We start from the raw sequence: 27,512 nt of genomic DNA, 5'->3' as shown, positions 1-27,512 counted from the left end.
CAGACATGCTCAAGGCTTTGCTGCAGCTGTTCCCATTGAAAAACCCAATTGACGTCTATAGAGGTCATTGGCAGTCAACGTTCGGATTTCAATTGACGTCTATAGAGGTCATTGACAGTCAATGAGTTAAAAGCTAAGCTAAAAAGGTGGGTCTTAAAAACATTCTGGTTCTCTGCAGCCCCTGAGCTCCTCCTCAGGTGGTTCCAGAGGCGAGGGCCGTAATATTGAGTCCTTTTGTTGACTTTAGGAATAACTAGGAGACCCCTGCCAACTTCAAAGTTGATCCTGAAACACACGGGGGGGGGGGGCAATGCAGCGATTCTAAAACCGGTGTAATGTGGTCCCGCCTCCTGGATAACTCGCAAAATCTACTGTATGTTATGTCAAAGTTTTGGCAAAATAGAATATATTTTGTGTATTTTGTAAACAAGAACGACCACACAGGTCCATCCTCGTTCAGTACATGTAAGAAAATATTTTGCCGGAGATGAATCCGGTTCCTGTCGTGACTTTGTGGTCTAATTGGTCTGATATAAAAGTTCCTTCTTGTGAACAGATGCAAAAAGCAGGAGTGGATGGTCGTCCGGGCAACCGTCCTCCTGCCCCCCCCCCCCTCGTCTTTGAAGCTCGTGTGGCTGCAGTGAAGCTATGGCGGGTGTTCTCAGGTTGTAATGAGAGGATTAAACTCAGCAAGAGATCGAGATGTGAGGGAGGCATTTCCTGGATACCTACATATACCTGAGGAGCAGCTAATCGGGAGCTGCTGCTGTGCTAACACTAACTCAGAAGTTTGTTTATGTAATGAACAACACATCATCGTTCAACTGTTAAACTCTTCGGTCGCTTCTTGAAGACAATATGATCAGTTTCAGGGACAGATTGGCGCCTGGTGGGAGTTTTTCTGGCCCCCGTCGCAGTGATAACAAAGGGCTGCCGGGACGGGCGCCGCAGCAGGATGTGTGAAGTGAAGGAGTCAGCAGAGGAACGCGATAGGCCCACGGAGCTGCACATGTAACTCTATAGACGGGACCACACGCCGATAATTCAGGAAGTCCAGGCTTGTTCGACATGTAAGATTTTGTAATGAGAGATTGATGACATTTGAGGAGAACAAAAAACGGAAGCACGGCAGCAGGCAGATGCTTTGGAAATATTGATAATGGCTGCTCGGAAAGGTCACTGTGTTTGACTGTCTGTTGCTCCTTAGATCAAGCTAGTTGGAAAGTTTCTGATAGGGTTAGAAATGTTGTATTTGTATATTTTATTTAAAGGGCCTATATTATACAAAATCGACTTTTTGGAGCTTTTCACCATGTTGTTCTGCTGTTTTCTGTTTTTTGGCTTCAATCACGCAGTTCTCAGCAATCCTCCTGAATCCTGCACTGAGCAGCTGCTCCGCCCTCTGCTGGAAAACGACTGAGCTGTGACACTCTGACGTTTTTTACATCATAGTGTCAAACAGGAAGAGCCCGACGTCTGTCATCTAATGCCTTATGGTGTCTGCGCTGCCCCTGCACAGAAAACAAACACACCCCCTGAGCGTCTGAACAGATGTCATGTTTGGACCCAAAAGTTGTGAAGAAGGAGCTCTTTCTAACCTACTCTGGACACGTCTGTTCTTTTTTCTTACCAAACGATAATGTCACGGAGAAAAGCGCGTTTGGCTACAAGAGGACAGGACTTTATTCAACCTTTCTAAAGAAGAGGACACTCGCCAGAAGTTGTTTTTTCTCTCCGGGATTCAGCGACTTTCACCAAAACAATGTTTTTCTGTGACTGTCTCTGATGGATGTTTGTGAACCTTCACCAGAATCAAAGTGGATTCACTTTTATAACCAACGCCCGTCCCATAATGTAAACACCTGAGCGGGTGGCCAGGACAGAGCGGTGACTCAATCAAAACACATGTTAGCGTGTGTGCTAGCTTGTGTGCTAGCATGTGTGTCAGCGTGTGTGTTAGCATGTGTGTTAGCGTGTGTGTGTTAGCATGTGTGTTAGCATGTGTGTCAGCGTGTGTGTTAGTGTGTGTGTTAGCATGTGTGTTAGCGTGTGTGTTAGCATGTGTGTCAGCGTGTGTGTTAGCATGTGTGTTAGCGTATGTGTTAGCATGTGTGTTTGCTTGTGTGTGTTAGCATGTGTGTTAGCGTCTGTGTTAGCATGTGTGTTAGCGTGTGTGTTAGCATGTATGTCAGTATGTGTGCTAGCATGTGTGTTAGCGTCTGTGTTAGCATGTGTGTCAGCATGTGTGTTAGCATGTGCGCTAGCTTGTATGTCAGCATGTGTGTTAGCCATTTATAAAGTTGTGTTGCAGATGTCAACTCCTTATAACTGCATTGTGACTTCACTTATTGCTGTGATATTTATATTTCTTTTACTGCTGATGTTGCATGGGCGAAGAGAGGGGGCGGGGCACCGTGTCTTCCGGGTTTCCAAAATACCTCCAGAAAATGCTTATATTTCTCACAAGAAAATAGTACTCCATAGTGGATCATATAATGTATCATATAAAATCCTATAGTTTACTTTGGAATGGCTTTAATAGCTTGACACAGATCCTTTAAAAATACAAACTTTCCTTTTATTTGACCTGTCCTAAAGCTGGAGCAAAACAACTGGGATCTCAGGAAGGGAAGTGCACATGACAAAAGATAACGACTCATCAACTTTGGTTTAATTTTCAAGATGTTTCATGTTTTTTCTTCGTTTCCTTCTGCTTTTCGTTGTTCCGTTAATGGCGTAAAAGGTTCCTGTTTTTTGGCTTTCTCCAACATATCAACGAACAGTTCTGAACCTCTTAACCCCGTTTACCCTGTTTCTCCAGTTTCCCAAATCAAAAAGCTTCTCGAACAAAGTATCAACACAGCAACGAAAACAGGGATGAAAGTGCAAGAAAAAATACAACAAAAGAGCAACAAAAACAAAATAAAAAAAACATCGAAATACAAGGGAAAAGAGCGATGAAGAAAACAACAAAAATGAAAAAATAAATAAAAAAAGCTTTCAAATGAGCCACGCCCCCTTTGCGGGAACAGGGATCCTTTCTTGTTCTGAGGATAAAATATCCTGGAAAATGGCCGCCGTTCTTGATCACAGACTCATCAACTCACTGTCAGAAAACTAATGATATGAGTGAGTTTATTGATTGTTCCTCTCAGTCAGTTGAGGAAACAGCTCCCCCTGGTGGACGTGTATTCCGCATTTTGTGACATCTTTAATCGGTAAATATTCAGACTTAAACATGCTCAGTGTTAGGTCTAATTTATGACTCTGGGTTTCAAAACACACATGCTGAATGAACCATGTACACAAGCAAAAAACGACATCATAGGCGGTATGTTTTAACTTAATAACAATATAAAAAAGATAGACTAAAAGCTGAAGCTGTAATGACATAAAGCAACCAGCGAAAAAGTTACACAAGCAAAGGACACTGACAAGTTTAACAACAAGTTTAAAGGGACTATATTGTTTAAAAATGTTAAAATTCTGTGGTTTCCTCCCTCTACATGTTTCAACAATGTCCTAATGTGTAGAATGAGCTCAGACCTGTTCACCACAACTGCCTCTTAAATCCTGCACTGTCACTTGAAAAGGTGTCTGAAGTGCCGTCATGCACGAGCTCAATATAGATGGTGCAGTTACATGTATGACCTGAGGTGGCAGTAGTGAGTATAACATGGCTAACTTGCATCTAGCCCCTTTAACCACAAGTTTAACCGTCTACTCTGTGTATAATCTAAAGCAGGGGTGCCCATTTGTGTCGCGTATGATTAATACTTACTCTCTCCCATTCATTCTCAATGGTAAATATGGATGCAGTACACTTTTTGGCCACCAGCGTCAAATTGGGGGCGCTGTTTCACTCCTTTCACCAAGTTGAGAAAACACTGTTGTGGTGTCTTGGTGTTTATCAATCTAACTTTTATTACAAAAGGTGTTGACAAAACTGACTTATAAAAGAATTTACTTTCAAAATGATCTAATGTGGCATTTTCTTTGAGTTAACAAATGAATGAGGTAAAGTCGATACAGGTGTTGTTGTTGTTTACCGTTTGCACTATATTACTACAATAGTTGATTTTGTTCAACTAAAACTAGGCTTTTGCCTCAACATTTGTTTCAATGGAGCATGATATTTGCATAGATAGAAGTCATTATTATTTGCAGTTATATGTGTTTGGCCCGCGACCCACAGGCACTTTTTCAATTTCACCTTGGAGACAAAAATTTGGGCACCTGCGATCTAAAGCAACAGGTCACTTCCATGGCTTCATTTTCACAATCGAATAATAAATAAATTGAATAAAACGTATTACTTATTACGAAAACCAGCCTGGTTTCTTTCATTGTGACTAACCCAGCGTTATCACAGGAGGAATATCTTGCACGAGCTTAATGAAGAAGGTGCAGTTACACGTATGACCTGAGGTGGCAGTAGTGAGTATAAAATAGCAAACTTGCATCAAGCCCCTTTAACGAAAATGTTTGTTTACTTGGTTTGCTTTCAATGCAAGTTACAAATTGTTCATCATGTCCAAACTCATTTTCACTTTAATTACACTTTTCCAGCATCACAATTCATCACAGGGATGAGTTTATTAAAAAAGCTGTTTCAAAACTTTCAGGATCACCGTCACAATAACGCTAACAACAACAGCAACATCCCAGCTAGTTACTGAGCAACAAAACATAATTAGTTGCACTGACTCTTTTCATCGATGTCTACTCGTACAATCTACTGCAGGAGAACAAACTAGATTTAATTATACAGGAACTGGGCCTTTCATTTGTGAATGTTTATTTTGTGCACAGGTTAAAGCAGTACTAAGTAACGTGTTTACCTTAATAAATCCTTTCCGTCGTCCCTGTGGGGGTAATATAAGTGTTTATGGGATGATTGGAGGGTCTTTCATCTCCCCCTGGTGTCTCTGGCCAGAAAACCATGTTTGCAACTTGACTGCCCCCGGTGCGGAGAAAGCAATACACACTAATGCAATCACGAAGAAGAAGCTAACATGCTAACGGGCAAAGCTAACTGCGGGCTAACGTCACTTTAAACAGTATTTACAGCCAAGTTTGAGTGAGAAAAAAATATTTCCGTTGTATAATTGGATGCACAGTAACCCTCTCTCCCTTCGCCTTTCCTGTCAGCGTAGTATTTACTCTCCAAGACAATTAATAAATAAAAAAATCGTAACTTGCTACTACACCTGCAGTTGCGCTTATGGCCTCTAGGAGGAAGAGTTACTTGGTACTGCTTTAAGATATGATGAAAACAGTATTGATAAAAAAAACAACTATATACAACATTTTTTCACTTATCTTTACCCAAAACTTATCAAGCTCAAGAACCTGCCAAAAAGAGTGTCCTAATAACCTGTTGGCGTCTTTTATCTGTCTTTATACCGTGAACTCTCTGTGAAAAGTAACTCAGAAAACCTTGATTTTGAACTTAAAGGGATATTTCAGGATTTTTGACATAGGGCCTCATTTCCTAATTCTCCAGTGTTGCTGATTTCTGTAGATTTTTTTTTTTTCTTGTTCATGCAGTTCTTATATTTGAAGAGTTTCGTGGCGCTAGTGCTAGGCTAGTGCATGTCAATGGTATCAGCTAGCCTGCATTAAAAACAGTGTGACCCGCTCCACAGTGCACCTGAGGCAAATCACTTATAACACCAGACTAACCATAGAAATGTCTGTGTCCATAGAGTAATTTTGACAATTTTGCATTTAAAATAACGTATATTTGAGCAGCATCAGCTTAAGCTACGCAGTGGCGGAGTGATCTGCGAAAAAATAGTCCCTCAAAATGCGATCATTCATGTGATGCAAGGTCAGTTATATTCCCAACATGATTCTATGGACACAGACATTTATATGGTTAGTCTGGTGTTATGAGTGATTTGCCTCAGGGGCTCTGTGGAGCGGCTCACACTGTTTTTATTGCAGGCTAGCTGATACCATAGAAATGTGCTAGCCTTGCACTAGCCTAGCGCCACGAAACTCTTCAAAAATAAGAACTGCATGATTTACAAAAAAAATATCTCCAGAAATCAACAACACTCTGGATAACTAGGACATGAGGCCCTATGTCAAAAATCCTGAAATATCCCTTTAAATGACATAAACGTAGCTCTTGGTGTTGTGCGTGAGTGACAGTGAGTGAACCGATAAAAACAGCTGATAGGCGTTTGCAATTACGCGTGTTTTCGGTGGTTTCTGCACCGGCGCGTCCGTCCGCGGGATTTGAGAAAGTGTAATTAACAGTGCAGGGATTACTCCTGTGTCTGCAGATCATATCAGATAATCTTCAAGACACTTCATATCTCTGTACGATCAGGGCTGACGGGAATCACGAGCTGCGACCTCGGGCCTCGTACGGCAGGTGTGGAAATGGGAAGAATATTAGGCTGGATTTTCCCCTCAAATCGACAAAAACGTACCGGAAAAGCAACAACAACACAATAAGAAAGCGTGATGTAAAGTAAATAATAATATATATACATTATTTCTTGTTAAGTCCCTCCTTCCCGGATCTCTGCAACTAATCAGAGTCCAGCATCCTCCCGTGTTGACCAATGAGAGGAGCTTTTCCTGTGAACCAGCCTGTCAAGCCCCTCCCCCTCCCTTCTGATTGGACCTGATTGTTTGCTTTTGACAATTCTGTTCCTGCTCTCGTCATTTTGCAAACTAAGAAGGGCTTTCTGGTTAAAGAGGGGAGGGATTTGATTGTTTACTTTCAAATTTCACCCTATCCCTCCCCACTTTGCAAACTTACAGACTATCACTTTAAAGAGCGAAGGAAAAAGTGATGAAAAAGTGACAAAAGAGCCGGAAAAAAGTGACAAAAATGAGATAAAAAAATGACGAAAACACAACCAAAAAAAGCAACGAAAAATTCTTTGAACTAGTTTTAACAGTGTCTAAATGAAGACAAACGGCTCCTGCGCCGTCCCGACTCGCTCCTGCCAAGAAAGTGGACGGGCTTGAGGGAAGCAGCGCCTGTCGCCTGCCTGAGGAGATAACTTTGTGCATTAAAGACAATAAGCTTCGTCTGGACTTCAGCTCATTCCCCACAGCGCTCACTGATAGACCAGACCAGTCTCATTGGTGAGAAAAAGTCTCTCATGTTTAGCAGCAGGTTGGAGAAGTGATTAATTAACCGGGCAGAGCAAATTAATGTATTGCTGTATATAGAAAAAGAGAATACCAGCTTTTTTCATCTGGGTGTGGTACAGAATGCAGTCTGAAGTATTACTCGGTGGAGAGTCTTTGCCTCAAGAGGAGGAGTTCAAGTATCTCGGGGTCATGTTCACAGTGAGGGACGGATGGAGACAGGCGGATCTGCGGCGTCAGCAGTTATGCGGTCGCTGTATCGGACTGTTGTGGTGAAGAGGGAGCTGAGTCAATCTATGTTCCCACTCTCACCTACGGTCATGAGATTTTGGTAATGACTGAAATGACAAGCTCGTGGATACAAGAAGCCGAAATGAGTTTCCTTCGCAGGGTGGCTGGGCGCACCCTTCGAGATCGGGTGAGGAGCTCAGTTACCTGGAAGGAGCTCGGAGTAGAGCCGTTGTTCCTTCACATTGAGAGGAACCAGCTGAGGTAGCTCTGGCATCTGTTTTGGCGGCCTCCTGCTCTTCCAAGCGCATCCCATGTGGAGGAGGCCCCACGGAGAACCCAGGACATGTTGGAGGGATTTTGGGCCCGATCTTGTGACCAGACTAGACCTTTGCACAAACGTGGGGCGCTCTGTGATATCTTCAGCATCACACCTGGCGCAGTAAGTGGATTGGACAGGGGCTGGACAGACCCCCAGGGCAATGGGAGTTATGTTCAGCATAGGCCCCTCTTCAAGCTTTTCCTCCTTTAGACCGTACTAGACTGGAATATTTTCCACAACTGTCGGCGGCGTTGGGTAGAGGATATATGCGGGAGATGGACCGTGTTTAACTAAGACTATATCCACACGAAGACAAAACGCTTATATTTTCAAATACTTCCTTTGTAAGCCTGAAGCAGCTCAGTAAATGTGAGCGTCCACATGGGTCGACTCAGGTCTGTGAAAACGGAGCAATTCATCTTCCAGGCCTGTGTGAGGCGCTGTTACGCTAACACACATAACAGAACCAGATGTAGAGGCAGTGCAGTAAACTTTTGTGGAATGTAAACAGTGAAAATGAAAGTGATTGAAGGATTTAGGATCTACAGAAGAGACGAGGAGGAGAGTTTATTCTTCAGACGTAAAAAAACCTGTCAGTGACTTTTACTGTCAGTCCAAAAACACAGACTGACTCGTGTTTTTCTACTTGTCACCTGTGGCTTGTGGACTGCAGTGGAGCAAAGAGGGGCGGAGTCAAACCATCATAGATCCATGAGGAAAACTCAGTATAAAGTCAGTAGATTATGGATCACAGACTCTGGAGCTGTGATGTCATCGAGACGTCGCAACAACAGAACCACGTAAACAGAGTTTTGAGATCTTTCCACTCTGAGACCTAGTTTGGAAAATGTTTGTTTACAAACGCCAAAACGCCGGCTCAGATGGACGATACACTGGATTGATGAAATATCTTTGCGTTTGGTCCTTAGCTTGACAGTTTATCCTGCAAGCGTTTGATAAGATGCACAAGGCTGAGAGCAATGTGTATGTAAAGAAGAGGAAGCGCTGTTCATAACACACCACACATCTACGAACCCTCTTTTTTGTAAGCGACGCCCTCAGGCTTGTGGTGAAAGCACTGGCGCACCTTTGTTTGTAAGATACCAACTTTGTCATTGACCTACACTGTTGCTGCTCCAGGCAGAAGGTCAGGCCCTATGTCTCTGTGGCCTGGTGCCTCCTCATTATCCCCCCAGAACAGTTAGAGGATGTGTATGTGGAGAGGAAAGTCTGGGAACCTCTGCTCAGACTGATGCCTCCGCCCTCAGCCCCGGATAAAACTTAAGAAAATGGATGGATGATGTAAGCTAAATTTCAAACTTGTTTAGTGCTTGGACCTCTTTGGCCTCGAGACAAATGCCCTAACCACCTTGTATGCACCTTTTTCCTCATCAATCGATGCAATCTGTGCAACATGTGCCCTTTGAAAGCGGGCCAATAACCGTAATGGTGACACTTATTCGTCATTTGCTCTGGAGTGGGAACATCTAGTCCCAGTCTGAAGAGTGATTTCCAATGAATACAACTTGTGTGAATAGAGAAAATCACATAAATAACTTAAACCCTACTTGTCCAGGTCCCTGACATTTTCATTTCCGCAGGTTTAGGGAGAACATCGCGTCCGGGGCAGCGCTATATAATTTTGAACAGTCTTTAAAAAGTACTCGGCGATACAGCTTGACTTTTACAAATAGGCCAAACTGTTTAACATTCATTTTAGTCCATTTTCGATTCTTCTCCGTGAATGTCTTCTCTCTGTCTGTAGCTGTCAGTCAGGATGATTTGACCACTGCCCGGGGCCAAGACGCTACCAAAATATTTAATACAATAAAATATTTAAATACTATACTATGTAGAATCTGAATGGGCCAGAATGAGGCCAAGGGAACGCTTTCTGTTACTGCGGCGCATTATTCATCGCTGGATTTGCAAAATAGACATGCAGCCAGACGGATAATCATTTCTTATATCCTTTGTCATGTAAAATCAACTTTGCTTTTAGCTTTTAAGCGCGTTATAAAGCTGTATCCTCATCGAGAACCTACCCGGAGTGGTGCTTTGTTTCATTTGCACATGTTTGAAAGCCCTGCAGTTTTCTGACTCACAACACACGCGTCTGTCCCAATAACGAGAAGTAGACATTTGCAGACATTTGTTTGCTTTTTAGAATATAAAAACTTAAAGGAACTGGCCACCGTTTTTCCATGCTCAGATATGTTCTCACCTGAGCTTAGAAGTGTCTGCTCTTGGTGCCCATGGAAGACTTCACCCAACAGACCAACTTCACCCCCGTTTGGAGCTTTAGGAATATACTGGGAGAGGCCAAATGCTAACAACATCTTTGGCTGTTTTGCGTGACTGAGGGAACGCGCAAAGACCAGACAGGTATGTATGAACTCATCGAAGCTCAGGTAAGAACAGATCTCAGTGTGGAGAAACAGTGGCCTGTTCCTTGAACATATTCACACATTTAAGTCATTTTGCAGTATTGTTTTAGTTCACAATAGTAAAAAGTGTGCACATACGCTTAGCATAGGGACCTCTGATGCTAACTTTTGTTTGGCCTGCACTCCACCAATAACTTTAAAGAAGAAGAAAAACAGCAGTTGGTGACGTCACTTCCCCTTCCCCTGGGTAAGGACGGTCGAATTGGGCAAATAGCTCTAAAGCTCTAGTTCACTAACTGCATAGAGATCTAACAGTTGACCCATGAAAGGTTAAGGATTAGTTGCTCGTGTTAGTGCTTAGAGCAGACCTGGGCAAAATACGGGCCACGAGATGATTCAGTCCGGCCCACAACTTGTAGAGTATAAATTTTAAAAAAAGTGAGTCTCTAGCCCATTCCTGTGCGGAGTTATGATTTCTTTTTATTACCAGAATGCTCACTCCAGCCACTAGGGGGCAGATTAAATAAGAATAAAAGGAAAGAATTCCACAGGTGTCCAGCAGAGGGCAGTGACATAATAAGAAATCAGGATATAAAGAACACATTGTGTGACTTGCAAGTGGGAAATGGACAGTCCGCCCCTGGGAAGCTGTGGCTACAATAGTAGCTTACTACAACGGAGTGTGGAGTGAATGAATATTGACTACAATGCAGAGACTGGTGACACAGGCTTGTAAAGGGCTACAGTCCTGTCGGGCTCATTATTATTCATTTATTGAAAAAAAGTCCACAATGTATTTTCCCAATCAAAACATTTTTTTTTTATTTTGGAGCTTTTGCTTATGGACCCGGCGATACACTCTCCATATATTAAACTTATATCCGACTCAATTCTAGCTTCTCATGTGGCCCCTTATGAAAATTAATTGCCCACCCCTGGCTTAGAGGCTATAATTTGATGGTTTCAGACGCAGCCTAAGACTAAGACTAAAACTAAGAGGCCAAAATGAGGGGTTGCATGAGGGGTTTTTGGCCCTTAAACCGGGTGTACACTGCACAGTTTAGGCCATCTGCGATCAACAATCACTCGCCGTGAGGATAGTCTTAGGTCGTAGCTCAAAATCGCAGGTTGTAGGTCGAACAGTGAGACAGGGACCAAGATATAAAACAGAACCGTCGTACGACTAAAGACAAGCTGGAAGTCGCAGAGTGAGCCTCCTCTCGCTAAAAAAGACAGATTAACTCCTTCGCTAACTGGAAGCTGCACGAGGCTAACAATAAACCAGAGAAAGCACTTTAATTGTTGATGTGTTAATGAAGATGTTTTGTTGAGTTGATCCTCACTTCGTCTTGAGAAGAATCGCAATCGTCTGCACAATGTTCTTAAAGTTGCTTGATTTACTGGATCATTTTCAGTCCAGGTCGGTAAACAAGGCACAGAAAACCCTCAGGCAGGACATACTGAGTGCAGGTGTAAAATCGAGGGAAGAACTCCTTTATTCCCATAGTTTTGGGGGTTTTGAACACATTAAAGTGAATCGTTACCAATTCCTCGTTTGCTGCACTGTACTGTGAAGTCTGCTTGCTTGTTCTTGGTATTCCAATGATTAACTAACTCTCTTTTTTTAGTACCTGGGATGTTCTGCTGTCAACATGCCTGTGTGATTTGCATGTAAATCACCCCCTGCAGGTCACTGAATTGAACAGCATGCCATTATAAAGTCGACTCCCAGAACCAAGAGCTTGACAGAATTGTCTCTTTGTCGCGGTCGCTTTTGAGAAAGCCCTCTCCACTCACGCACTCGACAGACATTTGCAGGGACATCTCGAACGCCCGGCGGAGAAACTGGTCCTGACAGCGACGCGGCGCAGACAGGACAGTTAGTAAGCGTCCCGGGCGGAGGCTGTCAAACCGAGCCCAGGCAGCGAGACTGAGAGAAAGAGAGAAGAGCCGAGCGTTCAGACTGACACACTGATTATCCTCCCGTCCGGCTCCACTTCTTAGAGACACGAGCAACAACGGAAAGTGGCACAGATTTGGAAAATAGAGGAAAAAACAGTACGAGATGGAAGGCTTGATTGAAAAGTTGTGTCCTCCTCGATGGGAAAAGAAACTTTAAGAAAGAGGTACAGTGGCTAATGGTGGCGAAAAGTGCACTCTGGAGCACTCAAACAAAGTACCATCTGGACGTGAAGATTTCATGTTTAATGAGCACTCAAACTTGTTTTGCATAATGCCAGCACTCTTCAGTCGCGTCCTTTGTAGCCACAGCTGCCCTAGTGTTGTTTTCAAACACCTAAAAGAGCGTCCACTCGGGAAGGAATGTCATAGAGATGGTTCACACGTGTAAATACCTCCATGACTTGATGTGAGTGCCTCTACTCTACATCTTCATACGTTGGGATGGGAATTAATGGTCACATTTATACAGCGCGTTCAAAATTATTAGGCAAATGACATTTTTATCTTATTTTCTAAATCATGGAGGATCATTTAAATGTGGTTTAAAAAAATCTCTCAGTGTTTTTTCAAAAATAAATATAGTAAAAAGCTCAAAATCCACTGTTCCAAATTATTATGCAACTCATTGTTTCAATACATTTTAAAGCTTGTAATTAACTGAAAATGGTAATTGGTGAAATTGGAGCATTAGGAGGTCATATTTAATGAAATCAAAAGTTATTTCAATCAAAAATATTAATAGGTCAAGTTATATTTGACCATAGGAGCCCTTGTGTGATAGCAGCTTCAAAATTCTTAAATCCATTAAACTTGTGAGTTTTTGGACAGTTTCTGCTTGGATTTCTTTGCAGGATTTTAGAATAGCCTCCCAGAGCTGCTGTTTGGATGAAAAGTGCCTCCCACCCTCATAGAAGTTTTTTTTTGTTGAGGCTCCAAAGGTTCTCAATAGGGTTGAGTTCTGGGGAGGAGGGGGTCCACATCATGAGTTTCTCTCCTTTTATGCCCATAGCAGCCAGTGATGCAGAGGTATTCTTTACAGCAGGACATGGTGCGTTGTCATGATGAAGATGATTTTGTTCGGGAAAGCACGGCTCTTCTTTTTGTAGCATAGAAGACAGTGGTCAGTCAGAAACTCCACATATTGTTCAAAGGATATTTTGACATCCCTCTTACCCCCCGACTGAAACAAGCACATTTTCTCCAGTTCAGCTTTACACACAAAGTATATATAGTGGTCCCTTGTGTTCTGCGTCCTGATTGGCCCTGTGTACGAAACTGTTCTTCAGTCGACTGGAACTGACCCGTAGATTCTGCAGTCTCCTCCCTGACAGCATAAGATACTGATGGGTGTGTAGGGTCCCTGGTGATTTTGACGGCTTTGTGGGTGAGACGGGTGGAGGACATCTCCTTAATAGAGGGGAGAGGGGCTCCATAGATTTTCTCCGCTGCTCTCACGATGCGCTGGAGGGTCCTTCGGCAGGAGGCAGTGCTGGAGCCGTGCCTCTCTATAGTCCCTCTGTAGAAGAACCACACAGTGATGGAGCTGGTCAGGATGCTCTCTATAGTCCCTCTGTAGAAGAACCACACAGGGATGGTCAGGATGCTCTCAATAGTCCCTCTGTAGAAGAACCTCACATTGATGGAGCTGGTCAGGATGCTCTCTATAGTCCCTCTGTAGAAGAACCACACAGTGATGGTCAGGATGCTCTCTATAGTCCCTCTGTAGAAGAACCACACAGTGATGGTCAGGATGCTCTCTATAGTCCCTCTGTAGAAGTTGGACATAACAGAGGCTGGGACTCTGGCTCTTCTCAACTTGCGGAGAAAGTAGAGATGCTGATGACTTTTCTTGACCAATGCACTGGGTTCAAGCGGGGGTTAAGAGGTTCATGCCAATGGGACTTTCCTGACGTTCTGGTTGAAGGACGACACTGGCCCAAACATCAGAATCCAGTGCATTACACAAAGTTGCAAACGCACAATAACCCGCTCCACTTTCCCCCATCAGATCTCCCTCTGAGCCTGGATGTGTCTGTCTCGTCAGTGACAGGTGGCGCACCTCTCCCTCTCTTCCTCCTCGCTCTCTCCATCCGCCTCCTGCTGACGGTTTGACAGGCAGACGTGATGACAGCGCCGCTAGCATGCCTCGCCGCGCCGCCGCGATCCCCGCTGCTCTGAATAAAGCCTGATGCTTCCGTCTCTGCATCTCCACAGCGCACTTTACATGAATGGGGGCTTACGTAAGGCTCGCTGAATGAATTATTAACGCTTTTTTGGCATAACATTAGCTGCCAAAGCCAAGGCTGATATGGGCTTAAATCAATGAAAGGGGAAGATTAGACCGCGCTGTTGCATCAGTGAAATGGACAGATTTTGATCATTTCTTGTTAGAATTTTCACTCATTAAAAAAAAAAAAACGACCTGGAGGAGAGTTTTTCATTCGTGCACTGGACTCTTTCCTGTGTCCAGCCTTTTTAACTCTGACATATTTTCTAGAAATGAGTAGGATAAGTAATTATAATTACTTCTTTTCCATTCACACACCCATCCATCTGTCACTTCTCCTCCGCTTCATCAGGATCAAGCTTGAATAAAACACTCATCACTGTGTCAATAATGAGCAGTAAGAATAGCAGGGCGGCCTGTCACAATTCAATTATATCAAAGCCACTCTCAGTTATCGCTAAGGCATTTGGAAGAGAAACCCCACATTTAACTTTAAGTTAAAGCAAACACTGGAAAAAATGCCATCTTATCTTAGAAAAATAGCTTGATTTGTACTTGAAATAAGACTTTTAATGCTGATTTTGACTAGGTTTCGACTCGTCTTGAACTAAGATTGCCAATGGAACAAGCATTAATTTGCTCAAAATAATACAAATTAACTTGAACGTTTAAAATAAGACAAAAAAAAACCTGAAATGAGACAAAATGGTCAAAGACAAGAAAAATCTGTCTAGTTCCATTGGCAATCTTGTTCCAAGATGAGTCAAAACCGTATAAAAGCAGCATTAAAAGTCTTATTTCAAGCACTTTTAAGTCATTTTTGTCTAAGATAAGATTTCATTTTTTCCAGTGAAGTGTCACCATCTTCATGAAGACGAGCGTCAAGTTACAAAAAGATATATGTTTTATGTAGTAAAATCTGGGCTTTAACCTCTGTAACCTACAGCCTACAGGCCAGAGTAACACCTTATTTAAAAATTAAGACCTGCAAAGCTGATCTAACATTTTTTCTACGAGTTTACAAGCGTTATCGTCACTTTTTCATGTCTTTTTGTTGCTTTTTCATCCTCATTTACATCTCGTTTTCATGACTATTTTGACACTTTTTTCAGGAAGCATTTAGATTTGGATAATGGCTGGATACCTGGACAACAACTGGAGAAAATGTGCTTGTGTAGGTGGCTATGGATGGATGGATGGATGGATGGATGGATGGGATCGGTTGGTGGGTGGGTCGGTGGGTGGGTGGACGAATGGATGGGTTTTTTTGTTGGGTCGGTTGGTGGGTGGGTGGGTGCTTGGGTGGATGGATGGATGGATGGATGGATGGATGGATGGATGGATGGATACCATGCGTGTCATACATAGTCAAAGCACTCAAAAACAATACAAGCATCAGTACCAATACATTCAAAGTCAAAAAGTTAAAAGGCTATAGGTGCACATTACGAGGGTCCATTGTACTGTCTTATGGACCTTTCAGTCCTGCCGTGCATGGAGAGGAAACGGTCACTGCGGCGGCATGTAGCAGGCTCCGCCCCTCTCTCCCTCTCTCAATCAGCACTAATACGTCCTGGACATATGCTGATCATATGGCTATCTGACAGCCATGTCACAGGGACTTTATCTTTTCTCAGGACAGTTTTAAACACCGTATAGCTCAGGGGTCCCCAACTAAATCAGCTTGAGGTCTGCAAACTTTTCTTTCAGAACTTTAAACATACGTCCAGGGTCCGGACAGTCATTGCTCTTGAACATTTTAAAACATGAACACGGGTTGTCTATTTACAAAGCAGCAACTGATTAATGAATCCAAAGTGTTGCCATCTCATTTCAAAGCTATTCAAATTGTTTAGATCATTTTAATTCAGCCTTAGAAATGAAGTATATTAAAAGGATAAAAAGGCTTTGGGGTCCGGACTAAAGCCTCTGGAGGTCCGGGTCTGGACACAGGTCCACCAGATGGGCATCCTGCTGTAGGGCATGAACGCAGAACGCATGTTGATGAACGACTGTGCAGACGGCGCTGTTGGCGAAAAAAAATCTGGGAGCGATGATCAGAGGACGAGGAGAGCGGGCAAAAGTTTCATCAGACTCAAATGGGACTAAAACTAAAGGCATTTTTGTGACAAACCGAAGAGACTCTTTTGATGATGATGTCGACCCCTGCCTTAGCTGGTTCTACTCTTCGTCAAGCCGTACACTATGGAACTCATAAAAACACTGTGAAAATCGATGATTATTATTATCAGCTTCCTCTTTCTCTGCTCCTTCTGTGCAGACTTTGATTCATCATTTTATTTCCCCTCTGCACATTCATAAACCTGCCCCGCCATCGTTCCTCAGTGTGCGCTGCTAAACTAATGACCACACAAAGAGTAAATCATCGAGCGCCACACAAATGTCCTGCTCTCTCCGCCCCGTTCTCCAGTGGAGCTTTAGAGAACACAAAACTGCTCATTTCTCTCCAGCATAAAGGGTGAGTCCAAAACAAACCCCATCGTTCCAGATGCAGGTGTTAAACATGGCCTCTCGGTGAACGTCGAGCCCCCACTTGCATCGAGCGGCTTCTGAAAGTGCATTTTTTTGATCTGGGAAAGCCCTCCTCTGATAGCTCCTCTCTGCTTTTTCAGATAACCTCCACGGACCTCTGCAAATCTATAAACGTGGCCAGACAGAAGCCAGATCCATTTTAGATTCAGCCCGTGAGTCACACCTGCCGGCGTTCGCACAACAAGTTTGGCGAAAAGTTTAGCGATGTTTACCTCACAGATAATAACTCAAATCTGAAAACGGTTCAAAAATCTTTCATCATTCGGTGCGTCCAAGTTCAGACTTTCTGCAACAACATTAGCTCCATATCCATCACTCCCTGCAGTGTTTGACTCGGAACTAATATTGTCTGTTCAAATAAATACAAACTCTCTGCCCTCCTCCTTTGCATCTCAATCGAAAGCCAACATCCAGCACTGGTCTCCTAAGTCAGACAGAAATAGAGTGAAAGAAGACATATCTTTGTTTTATGGTGATAGGTTTCCTCTGGGCAGTCTGGTTTCCCCCACCACTAAAAACATGCACAATGGGCCAGAATGAGCGTGTGTTTGAGGGTGTGAGTGCCGACCGTAGATTTAATAATCAGAGATAGCCGCTGTTCCATTCAGCCTCATTCATTGGAATAGTCCTAAGTTACATGGCCCAAGTAACTAACATGGCTGCTAAATCTCTTCCTACTAAGCCTGTTATAGGACGGGAAGCCCCGCCCTCGTGGTCCAGAGCTTGATTGACAGGCTCTGGAGCCAGTCAATGCACCGAAAAGGCTTCCACTTTTTAGGGCTGCTGTACAAAAACCAGCGTGGTTAGGAAATATTCCACCCGGCCCAGCTTTGTCTCATGGGTCATTCTGACATTTAGAGAAAACAGAACCTTTTGGAGCCAGGCTTTTAAGCCGTTCTCGGGAGGTCTGAAGTCCCATTAGAATCCTGTCAACCAAGAGTCGCCCCGGCCACAAGGGGGTGGTATTACAATGTCGTGCCATGAGGACCATAGAGAAAGGGCGGCACGGGGGCACAGCGGTTAGTGCTTGTGCTTCACAGCTAGAAAGTCCGGGTTCAATTCCCACCAAGGACGGGGCCTTTCTGTGTGGAGTTCTCATGTTCTCCCCGTGTCTGCGTAGGTTTCCTCCGGGTGCTCCGGTTTCCCCTACCACTAAAAAAACATGTACAATAGGCCAGGATGAATGAGAGTGTGTTTGAGAGTGCGCATGGGGGACGACGGCTACAATCCGGTGTGGCTTGTTCATTAACTTGCACTGTCCCGACCAAATAAACCAATAAACACGTTCCTCACCCATTGGCAACGACAGATGTAAATTAGATGTTCATTTACACAGACTGTCCCAAACAAACAAACTGTACATTTGAACCTTTAAAAATCAATTCTGTGAATGAATATTCAAATCTCATGACAATCCATCTCGCAGTGACAGTTAAGCTCATGAAGGCAGTAGTAGATCTTCAGTGCCCCCTCTTCTCTCCATTCATTTACTCCACCCGTCTCATAATAATATAGAGTAGAAAAAACTTTATTATCCCTGAAAGGAACTTTGTCCTGGAGCTAGAGCTGCATCATTGCACAAACACAATACAAGAAACATATACAAACATAAGGTACAATTAAACTAAACTAAACACAGTCGATCACACATTTGGTACAGATCACTTTCCTAAACTTGAGTGTGGGCAGTGCTATGCAGGGGGGGCACTGTGAGCCCGACACCTGCATTACCCATCCCGGAGTCCGTGTTGTGCCTTCAGGGAGCAGACTGCAGAGTCTCCAGGCCATGTCCATGTGGACAGCTTCATTAACCTGGCTGTCAGGGACCTGCAGTCTCTCCCTCCTCTGCTGCCACTTATTTCCACAACACTGCTCTGTCCACTAACTACTGTGTTTGATAGTAAGAACTGCACCTTTAGTAGAAGTGATAGAAAAACCTGACCTGCTCTCCACTTCAGTATTTTAATAAAGAGCCTTTTATGATGTTACACTGCCTGACCCAAGAATAAAAAGCAGCCACAAATAAAGGCGTTAATATTCCGCCTTCAGCTTTGATTGCAGCGTGCACTGTAGCGTTTATTTCAATAAGCTTCTGCCATGTCAAAAGCTCCGGTGAGAGTGTGAGCACTGCACAAAGCCTCCTCCAGCACATCCCAAAGACTCTCAGTGGGGTTAAGCTCTGAACAATCTGACACCCCCCCCTCACTGTCTGTGTTTGTATATCTCCGATGTCCCCGGTAAAGCCTTGTTTGGTCCCGGGCCCGTTGTGTTTACTGCAGACCCGACCTCTCGACGCTTCGCTCCATCTTGTCTCCTCATGTCCGGGCTCAGATCTGCGTCACGGCGCCGCGATTCTCAACACCTCCAACCGCTCGACACGCAAACACACGTGTGACCGGGCGAAACAGACCGACGGGTCGATCCGTGAGACGCGACCGGTCCAAGTGGGTCAGCGTCACATGTCCCGTAAACTACAAAACTGACACTGCAGAATCCATGATGCTGCATTTATAATCAAACCTTGACCCGCTTCTCTCTCTCTTCACTTGAAACTGAGTGAAGGGTCAGAGTGAAGGAGAGCGGAACAGGAGCATTTATCACAGTCATAAAGAATCTTGATGCCATAAATCTACAGGACAAACTTGGGTCTTCTTCAAATGACCTGCAGCTACGAGGTGTAAAAATGTAATTCCAGCAAGATTGTGCCCTTACGCAAACATGCAAAGGCGAAGAGCTGCCCTGCCTTAGATACAAAACTTTCAAATCAATAGAAGAGTGTTTCTTAGAGTGAAGTCAGAACAACCGTAGAAACATCCTGTAGTATTGTTAAAGGGACACACTGTGCTAAATCAATCTTTTTGTTCCCTCATCAAACATCTGCAGGGGCGGCGCCAGGTGGGAAAAGACTTTGGGCACTAAATCAAAGGAGCAGTAGTTATCTATAGAAACATTCTTTGGACGTTTAACATGAAAAGTAGGACAGGTTAAATTGCATCTACAGTTCGGGGCTTTGTCCGAGGCCCAGTGTGATGTTAATGCGGCCGTGCGTCAGAGGAGTCGGGCTGAGTCTGACTTCAGGATCATTATTACAGTCTAAATTTGATCAATGAGCTGAACTTAGACTGATGTTATGAAGTCAGACTCTGCTCCTCTGGCTCTGAACAGAAATCAGAGGTCATTATTGTGCTCTTCTGATACAATGACGTGAGTGCGGCTCAACCAAAAGCACAAAAACAGACCGAGTCCTCCAGCAGAGAGGCAGAGTCCATCCATCCATCCATTTTCTTCCACTTTTCCGTTTCCGGGTCGTGGGGGCAGATGTTGGAGCTGCCAAATCACATTGCAGCAGCCCCTTATGGCGCCTCCTGCAGGTGGTGGGTCCACAGCAGGACGGCTTCACGATTCTAAACGGGCCTGTTGGTCTCTCATAACAGAACCGCTCACCAGGGGCACGAAGCCCCCGCAAACAGAGCTCCCAGGATCATTCGGGAGCTCAAACCCCTCCACCACCCCTCCAAGGTGGCGGTTCCAGGAGGGGCTCAAAGAGAGAGACAAAGTCTGGACGAGGAAATTACGCACAACAGTGGAAAAAAGTTGCCCCTCTCTCAAGTTGTGAGCATTCCTCTGATAATCAGCTCAGCTTGAACATTAACTGTGGAATAGCATTGGAGGTGGAAGAGGCTCTAGGCTGCAGAGCGTGAGGGGAGATTACGACGTGAGAGCAGAGCCACACATTCAGGAGGACCTGCTCCTCTGGCCACACGTCCTCCCGGGTCGACATAAAACCGGAGGCTCCTCAGTGCCGCTGGAGTTAAAGGGAAGGTCCAGAGCGTCCTCGTCCCCCACAGCACCTTTACCACTCATGACGCCTTTGCCGCCCAAAGACTGCTGTTCACCCGGACACAGGGGTGAACAGAAAATTACACATTTGCGATGTATAAGTTGGGACCATTGACCGTTTGCGGGTGCACACGCGTTTATTGTGTGCGATATGTTGAATAATCGGCCCAAAATGTTTATTTTTGTGAGCACCCCCAAGAAATACCTGGGACAGATGCCATTGGCCTGATTCACGTAGCTTTGAGTAATCCTGCTCTCGTTTCTTATTTCACTCCAGACATTCATTCAATTCCTTTGCCATTGTTTGTTAACCTCTTAACTCATTTGAAAACTACAAAACTCATCTAAATGGATCTTTTTCCTCACATCATCACATTTTTTTCCATCTTTTTTTTGGGAGGGAGGTATTCAACTAATGTGTAACTTTTTTTGTCATTTTTTTGGTAATTTTTGGGTATTTTTTTTTGGTATTTTTTTTTGGTAAATTTTTTGTCATATTTTTGTAATTTTTTGTCACATTTTTTGTAATTTTTTTTGTCTTTATTTGTCTTTTTTTGTTCATTTTTTGTCACATTTTTGACATTTTTTTCTCACTTTTTTGTCACATCTTCATCATTGTTTTCGTCTCAGTTCTGTCGCTATTTTCACAGCTTTTTTCCAGAAGCTTTTGGACTGGGGTAAAGCCAAACTGGAGAAAATGTGCTCGGTTCAGGTGGGAGTTAAGGGGTTAAAAATCAATGCAATCACTTTTTAGGCAACGCTCCGGAGTCAACAACATCATTTATGTCATTAATCTACAGTTTCAAATTGATATCTCTGCATTGTATTCTCTCCCCGTGCACCTGCAGCGCTCGCCTTAATGACTGCTTAGTAATCTCCATTGACTCCTTTTGGCCTCCACGTCTGTATTTACTTCTCAAATCTCCCGCTCCGTCTTCGACCGTGTCCTTTTTTCCCCTAATGAGAGGGAATCGCTCCGGTAGCTGCAGGCGGCGGACATTATCGTGGCATTGGGAGAACTTTAAAACCCAGGTTTAAATGCGAGCTCTGCCTCACAGTCTCCTGCACTTTTAATCAAACGCGCCGGGCCTCGGGGCGAAAACCTTCCCATCTGTGTTCACTAATGATAATACAGTTTAAACTCCGCACACACGAGCCGCGCAGGGGAGACTCAGGGCCCTGTTTGGATATCGAGGACGGAGGATCCAAGACTAGTCTGCTCACTGCCAAAGTTTTCGGCACATATTCCAAAGTAAATTAAAAATGTGAAGTTATAACAAACAAACAAACTCTCTCAGCACGGCGTTTTCCTGCCAAAACACCATAACTCATAGTGTTAAATTTGGAGGCTTATGGACAATTTGCTCAACATGTTTTCCCAGGTAAAAACAAAAACTCCCTAAAGTGTTTTGATGGCAGTGATTAAGTGTTTTCACAGGTTTACAAAATGGTCATTTCACAGCTCATTTTATACGGTCAGCATCTCCATTTAAAGTTACAGCAACACTTAACCTCTTAACTCCCGCCTGAACCGAGAGCATTTTCTCCAGTTCAGCTTTACCCAAATCCTGTAGGCCAGTGTAGCACCTCATTTGAAAGCTAAGACCTATAAAACTAAATTGATCTTTTTCCTCACGTCATCCGATTTTTTTTCATCACTTTTTCGATTTTTTTCGTCCCTTTTTTCTCAATTTTTCGTCAAATGTTTCTCACTTTTTTGTCGAATTTTTGTCCATTTTTGTCATTTTTTATCAATTTTTTGTCACTTTTTCATCAATTTTTTCTCAATTTTTCGTCAAATTTTTCTTCCTTTTTTTCAACTTTTTGTCAATTTTTGTCATTTTTTTGTCCATTTCTTCTCACTTTTTTGTCCATTTTTTTCTAAATTTTTTGTCATATTTTTCTCACTTTTTTGTCCATTTTTTGTCATTTTTTCGTCCATTTTTTGTCAACTTTTCGTCCATTTTTTCTAAATTTTTCGTCAAATTTTTCTCACTTTTTTATCAACTTTTTGTCCATTTTTTGTCATTTTTTCGTCCATTTTTTGTCAACTTTTCGTCCATTTTTTCTAAATTTTTCGTCAAATTTTTCTCACTTTTTTGTCAACTTTTTGTCCATTTTTGTCATTTTTTTGTCCATTTCTTCTCACTTTTTTGTCCATTTTTTTCTAAATTTTTTGTCATATTTTTCTCACTTTTTTGTCAAATTTTTGTCCATTTTTGTCATTTTTCGTCCATTTTTTGTCACTTTTTTCACATTTTCATCCTTGTTTTCGTCTCAGTTTTGTTGCTATTTTCACACCTTTTTTCCAGAAGCTTTTGGATTGGGGTAAAGCTGGAGAAAATGTGCTCGGTTCAGGTGGGAGTTAAGGGGTTAACTTTATCTTCTAATGTAATCGTGTAATGTAACCTGAGCCAGTTATGTACGATTTCCCCCGGAGGCACAGATGGACCGGGGGGGGGGTCGTTTGAAAGCTAGACATGTCCAGGTTCCAAAACACAAAAGGCGGTAAGTCTCTATCAGTGTTTGTTCCAAAGTTATGTCCGTACTCTGCGATGGTGTAGATGGCAAGAGCTTGGACCTCATGGGGTTCAAAATGTGAAGCACAATTCGGTGTTCCCTCCAGCAGATGGCGCCCTAGGTGGTCATTACAATAGATCCTGGATTTTTAACTACGCTTTATCAATTTTTGAAGCCTCAACTACAAGTATTTTTTGTCAGTTTTTACATGAAATAACTTAAAGGAACAGGCCACAGTTTTTACTGAGATATGTTCTTCCCTGAGCCTAGACGAGTTGATGCGTACCTTTACGCGTTCACTCAGTCATGCAAAAAGACTAAACATATTGTTGGCATTAAATGTTTTGTTTCTTTATCTAAGAAGACAAAGGGCCTGATCTTGTGTGTCAAATATATATATACTATAGACTATAGCGTAACATTTTGCGCTAAGGAGGAGCTTTGTGATCTTGCCACTCCAGACTTAGCGCATTTAAGGAGGAAGTACTATGGTGGAGACACACTTCATCCTCCAACCAGATGGACTCCGCGGCCGGGAGAGGGGTCGTGGGGGAGTGGGGGGTGAAACATGTGCATTTGTTTTGCGTTCACGCCAAGCTCTCTCGAGACATGAACATTGTCTCGCTCATGATGGGATTATTAAAGGTTTTAGTTTGACCTGTGAGAGCCTCAGGCTTAAAGGGGCTCGATGCAAGTTGGCCATTTTATACTCACTACTGCCACCTCAGGTCTTACGTGTAACTGCAGCTTCTATATTAAGCTTGTGCACGACGGCATTTCAGACCCGAAGTAACACCTTTCTGAGTGACAGTGCAGGATTTTAGAGGCAGTTGTTTTGAACAGGTCTGAGCTCATTCTACACATTAGGACGTGGCTGGAACATGTAGGGGGAGGAAATAACTGAATTTTAACATGTTTAAACTCTGTATAGTCCCTTTAAGGAAGAACACAAGGCAGCGCGATGTAAATGAGGAAATGAATGTCATGGTGTTTCCAGGTGGCGAAGGCACAAAGCACACAGCTCCGACAATCATTTTGCCAAGAACCTGCGCCCCTCCTTTACTGTAACGGCTGCTCACTGGCCTCTCTAAACGAGCTACCAGACAGCTACAGTACATCCAGAACGCTGCTGCTCGAGTCCTGACAAGAACCAGGAAATATGACCATATTAGTCCAGTGCTCCGGTCTCTGCACTGGCTTCCTGTCACTCAGAGAATAGACTTTAAAACAGCTTTGCTCGTGTACAAGTCTTTTCATGGTCTAGCTCCAAAGTACATCTCTGACGTGTTACAGCCGCATGAACCGTCTCGGGCCCTGAGAACTTCAGGGAGGGGCCTCCTGGTGGTTCCCAGAGTCAATAATAAACACGGCGAGGCTGCGTTTCAGTTTCAGGCAGCTAAAATCTGGAACAGTCTTCATGAGGATGTGAGACAGGCCTCAACTCTGACAATGTTCAAATCCAGACTGAAAACAGTTCTTTTTACCAATGCATATGACTGAAAGTATTTTATCTGCACTCTTGCCTTTTAATGTAATTGATTAATTTTATGTTGATGTTTTTATTGATTCTATTTCCTTTCTTGTATTTATGCAACTGTGAAGCACTTTGAATTGCCTTGTGTATGAATTGTGCTCTACAAATAAACTTGCCTTGCCTTGCCTCCTCCGTGCACCAGCATAAGTTCTGGCCCAGCAGCTTACATTAGAACACACTACATTTCAATCTAAAAAGGTGTTTGTAACTAAATTGTATTTATTTCTTACTTCACCAACACATTATTGGACCTATAAATATTTGCATTATAACGATCCAGTCCATCACATTTATCAACCCCCAAAGTAAGCAGGAGTGCAATTTAAGCAGGTTGTATATCACCAACTACAGTCTCTATAGTCCCACTGTTCATGCATCATGTGTGTAGAATATGGTTTATGAAAAGATCTCGAAAATGCAGCTGTGGCCGACCCCAAGTGCATAAACTCTGAAATATTACAACAATAATTCAGAAAACAAAGGGAGAACGTCCCTGTAGGAGCCAGCGTTGACCCACCAGGCTCTGCAGGAAACACCTTTCTTACTCCACTGTTACAGAAGTTGAGAAGTGAGTGAAGTTCTTACCCCTCGGTGACGAGCTCCTCCATCTCCGCCATCGGGCTGTCGCTCATGTCACCATAAACGCACACACTTCCTGCAACACAAGAGTCACACACGTCCAGTCAGAGTCGTAAGCAGAGGTCAGGACATGTCCGCCGGGCCTTTGAACTTTGACCCGGGATTACTTCCTGGATATGAAACCCGGTCAGACGGCGCTGAGCCCGAGCAGCTGTTTCAGAGTTTGTACCGAAGTTTGTACCGAAGCTTAGCAGAGAAACCCACTCCCGAATGACCACAGATGATCGGTCAGGGCCAGATCCACAAAGACCAAACAGTGACCGCTGTCTACGGCCAACGGTGACCACGCTTTTCAGCCGCCACGCCATTATCAGTCCTCTCACTCCCTGCTGGAGCTCCTTGTTTCTTCACATGCAAACTCCTGAAGAACGGCACAATTCATTTGTAAAGGGCGTTTAAGGCGAGGCCCTGCAGGTGATTCGGAAAAAATATGTACATATAGATTTCAACTTTTGCTGATTATTACTGATATAAATATGAGACAAAAATGTATGGCAAGTTTACTGTTATTTTATGTCTTCATATAAAAACAAGGCATTTTGTGATGGATAGACCCAGATTTAAATGATGGTTGATTTCACTGACACATTAGTTTTGAATAAGCTCTGTGTGTGTGGCGGTGTTTGGGGGGTCTGGTTGTGTTGGCGGTTGCTCCTCCCTCTGCCTTCGTGCCCAGCCGCTCGCCTGGGCACCACTTCCCGAACTGGTGATGCCCATAAAAGGCTGGCTGGTGTGTCGGGGCGTCTCTTGCTCCTCCTCCTCCTCCTCTGGGCGTCCGTCAGGCGCAGACCTCGCCTGCTCCATGACTCGTCTCGCACATTGAAGTTAACTCACCCCTTTGTGTTTGATTTGCTTTTGTGACGGCCCGAGCTTGGGGGTGCCGTCTTGTTCTGAGGTGCCCACGGATGTGCCTGGGCCCTGTGTTTCCGGTGGGCCGCCTACTAAGGGACCGCCCCTTCCCCTCTCCTGGGCTGCTCCTCTGGCTCTACACCACCATGCGCGGAGATGCTACACCGTGTGCACATTTCTATATGGCCACGGTTAATAAATGCTTTATGTTGGAGCTAAACCCTTTCCCGCTGCGTCCTGCTCCTCCTTTCTGCTACGACACTTGAGCCAAGGCCGGAACAGCTTTACTTATTTATGTTTAACCCTTGGTGTTTATAATAAATCTTCCTTTGGTGTAGGGCTGGGCGATAAATCTAATTAATTCATGCTTTTAAAAACAGACGATTTGGAAAAAGGCTAAATGGTCAAATCGAGTCTGCAGTGAAATGTAATAGAATTGTAAATATGGAAATAACTGTAATAAAACTATTGGCATGTGAATGACCCCTCGTGGAACCGCCACCTTAACATGGTGGAGGGGTTTGAGCACCCGAATGATCCTGGGAGCTCTGTTATCGGGGGCTTCGTGCCCCAGGGGTCTCCCAGGGCAAACAGGTCCGAGGCGACGGGTCAGAAACTCCTTATGAGAGACCAACAGGCCCGGTTAATCGTGAGGCCGTCCTTCTGTGGACCTGCAGGAGGAGCCATAAGGGGCTGGTGCAATGGGATTTGGGCAGCTCCAGCAGCAGCCCCCACGACCCGGAAACGGAAAAGTGGAAGAAGATGGATGGATGGATGGATGGATGGATGGATGGATGGATGGATGGATGGATGGATGGATGGATGATGATGTGAATGATGCATCAGCCAAGTATTTGAATTTATCTTCAAGATTGTGTTCCTAGTGTCTAAAAGAAACTGTCTGGTATCAGAAGTAGCTAAGGTTAGTGAGACAACAAAGAGAACGGGAGGACGCTGAGTAATGTGGGGCCCCGGATCGTGCAGGTCAGACTGTGTATCACTAAGAACAGATGTCCTAGCACACGCTCAGATAAATAAAGTGTGATTCATGTGTCTGAGAAGTGTTGAACAATGTAAACTGTAACTCCACCTCTATATGTAATATGCTACGGAAAACCAAATAAAGGCTGTGCAGAAAACAACTCCTTGAGAATGGGTGCAGGAGAACCACACTGCGTAGCCAGTATTGATCTCTGTGTTGTTTCTTCCAAGTAAGCGTTCTCCAGAATTGGAAAAGCTAGGTATTAACCCTAATTTTCTGACATGAAATGCCTCCAGTGGAGAAGCAGAGACTTCCTGACGACCTGCTGCTTCACAAAGGTCTTGTGCTTTAAG

At 43.8% G+C, this 27,512-nt stretch overlaps 1 protein-coding gene across 1 annotated transcript in view; it reads right to left on the bottom strand.

The window, feature by feature from the left end:
* Positions 1 to 27,512, bottom strand: part of htr4 (5-hydroxytryptamine receptor 4) — a 356,392-nt gene that overhangs the window by 229,377 nt on the left and 99,503 nt on the right. Inside the window, exon 2 of the mRNA XM_079556259.1 lies at positions 25,275 to 25,344. Coding sequence (XP_079412385.1) covers positions 25,275 to 25,321 — 47 coding nt within the window. The 5' untranslated portion in view covers positions 25,322 to 25,344. The remainder of the gene's footprint in view (positions 1 to 25,274; positions 25,345 to 27,512) is intronic.

Source organism: Gobius niger, assembly GCF_951799975.1.
Source record: "Gobius niger genome assembly, chromosome: 5".
NCBI lineage: Eukaryota > Metazoa > Chordata > Actinopteri > Gobiiformes > Gobiidae > Gobius > Gobius niger.
This window is presented reverse-complemented; position numbering and strand designations above follow the sequence as displayed.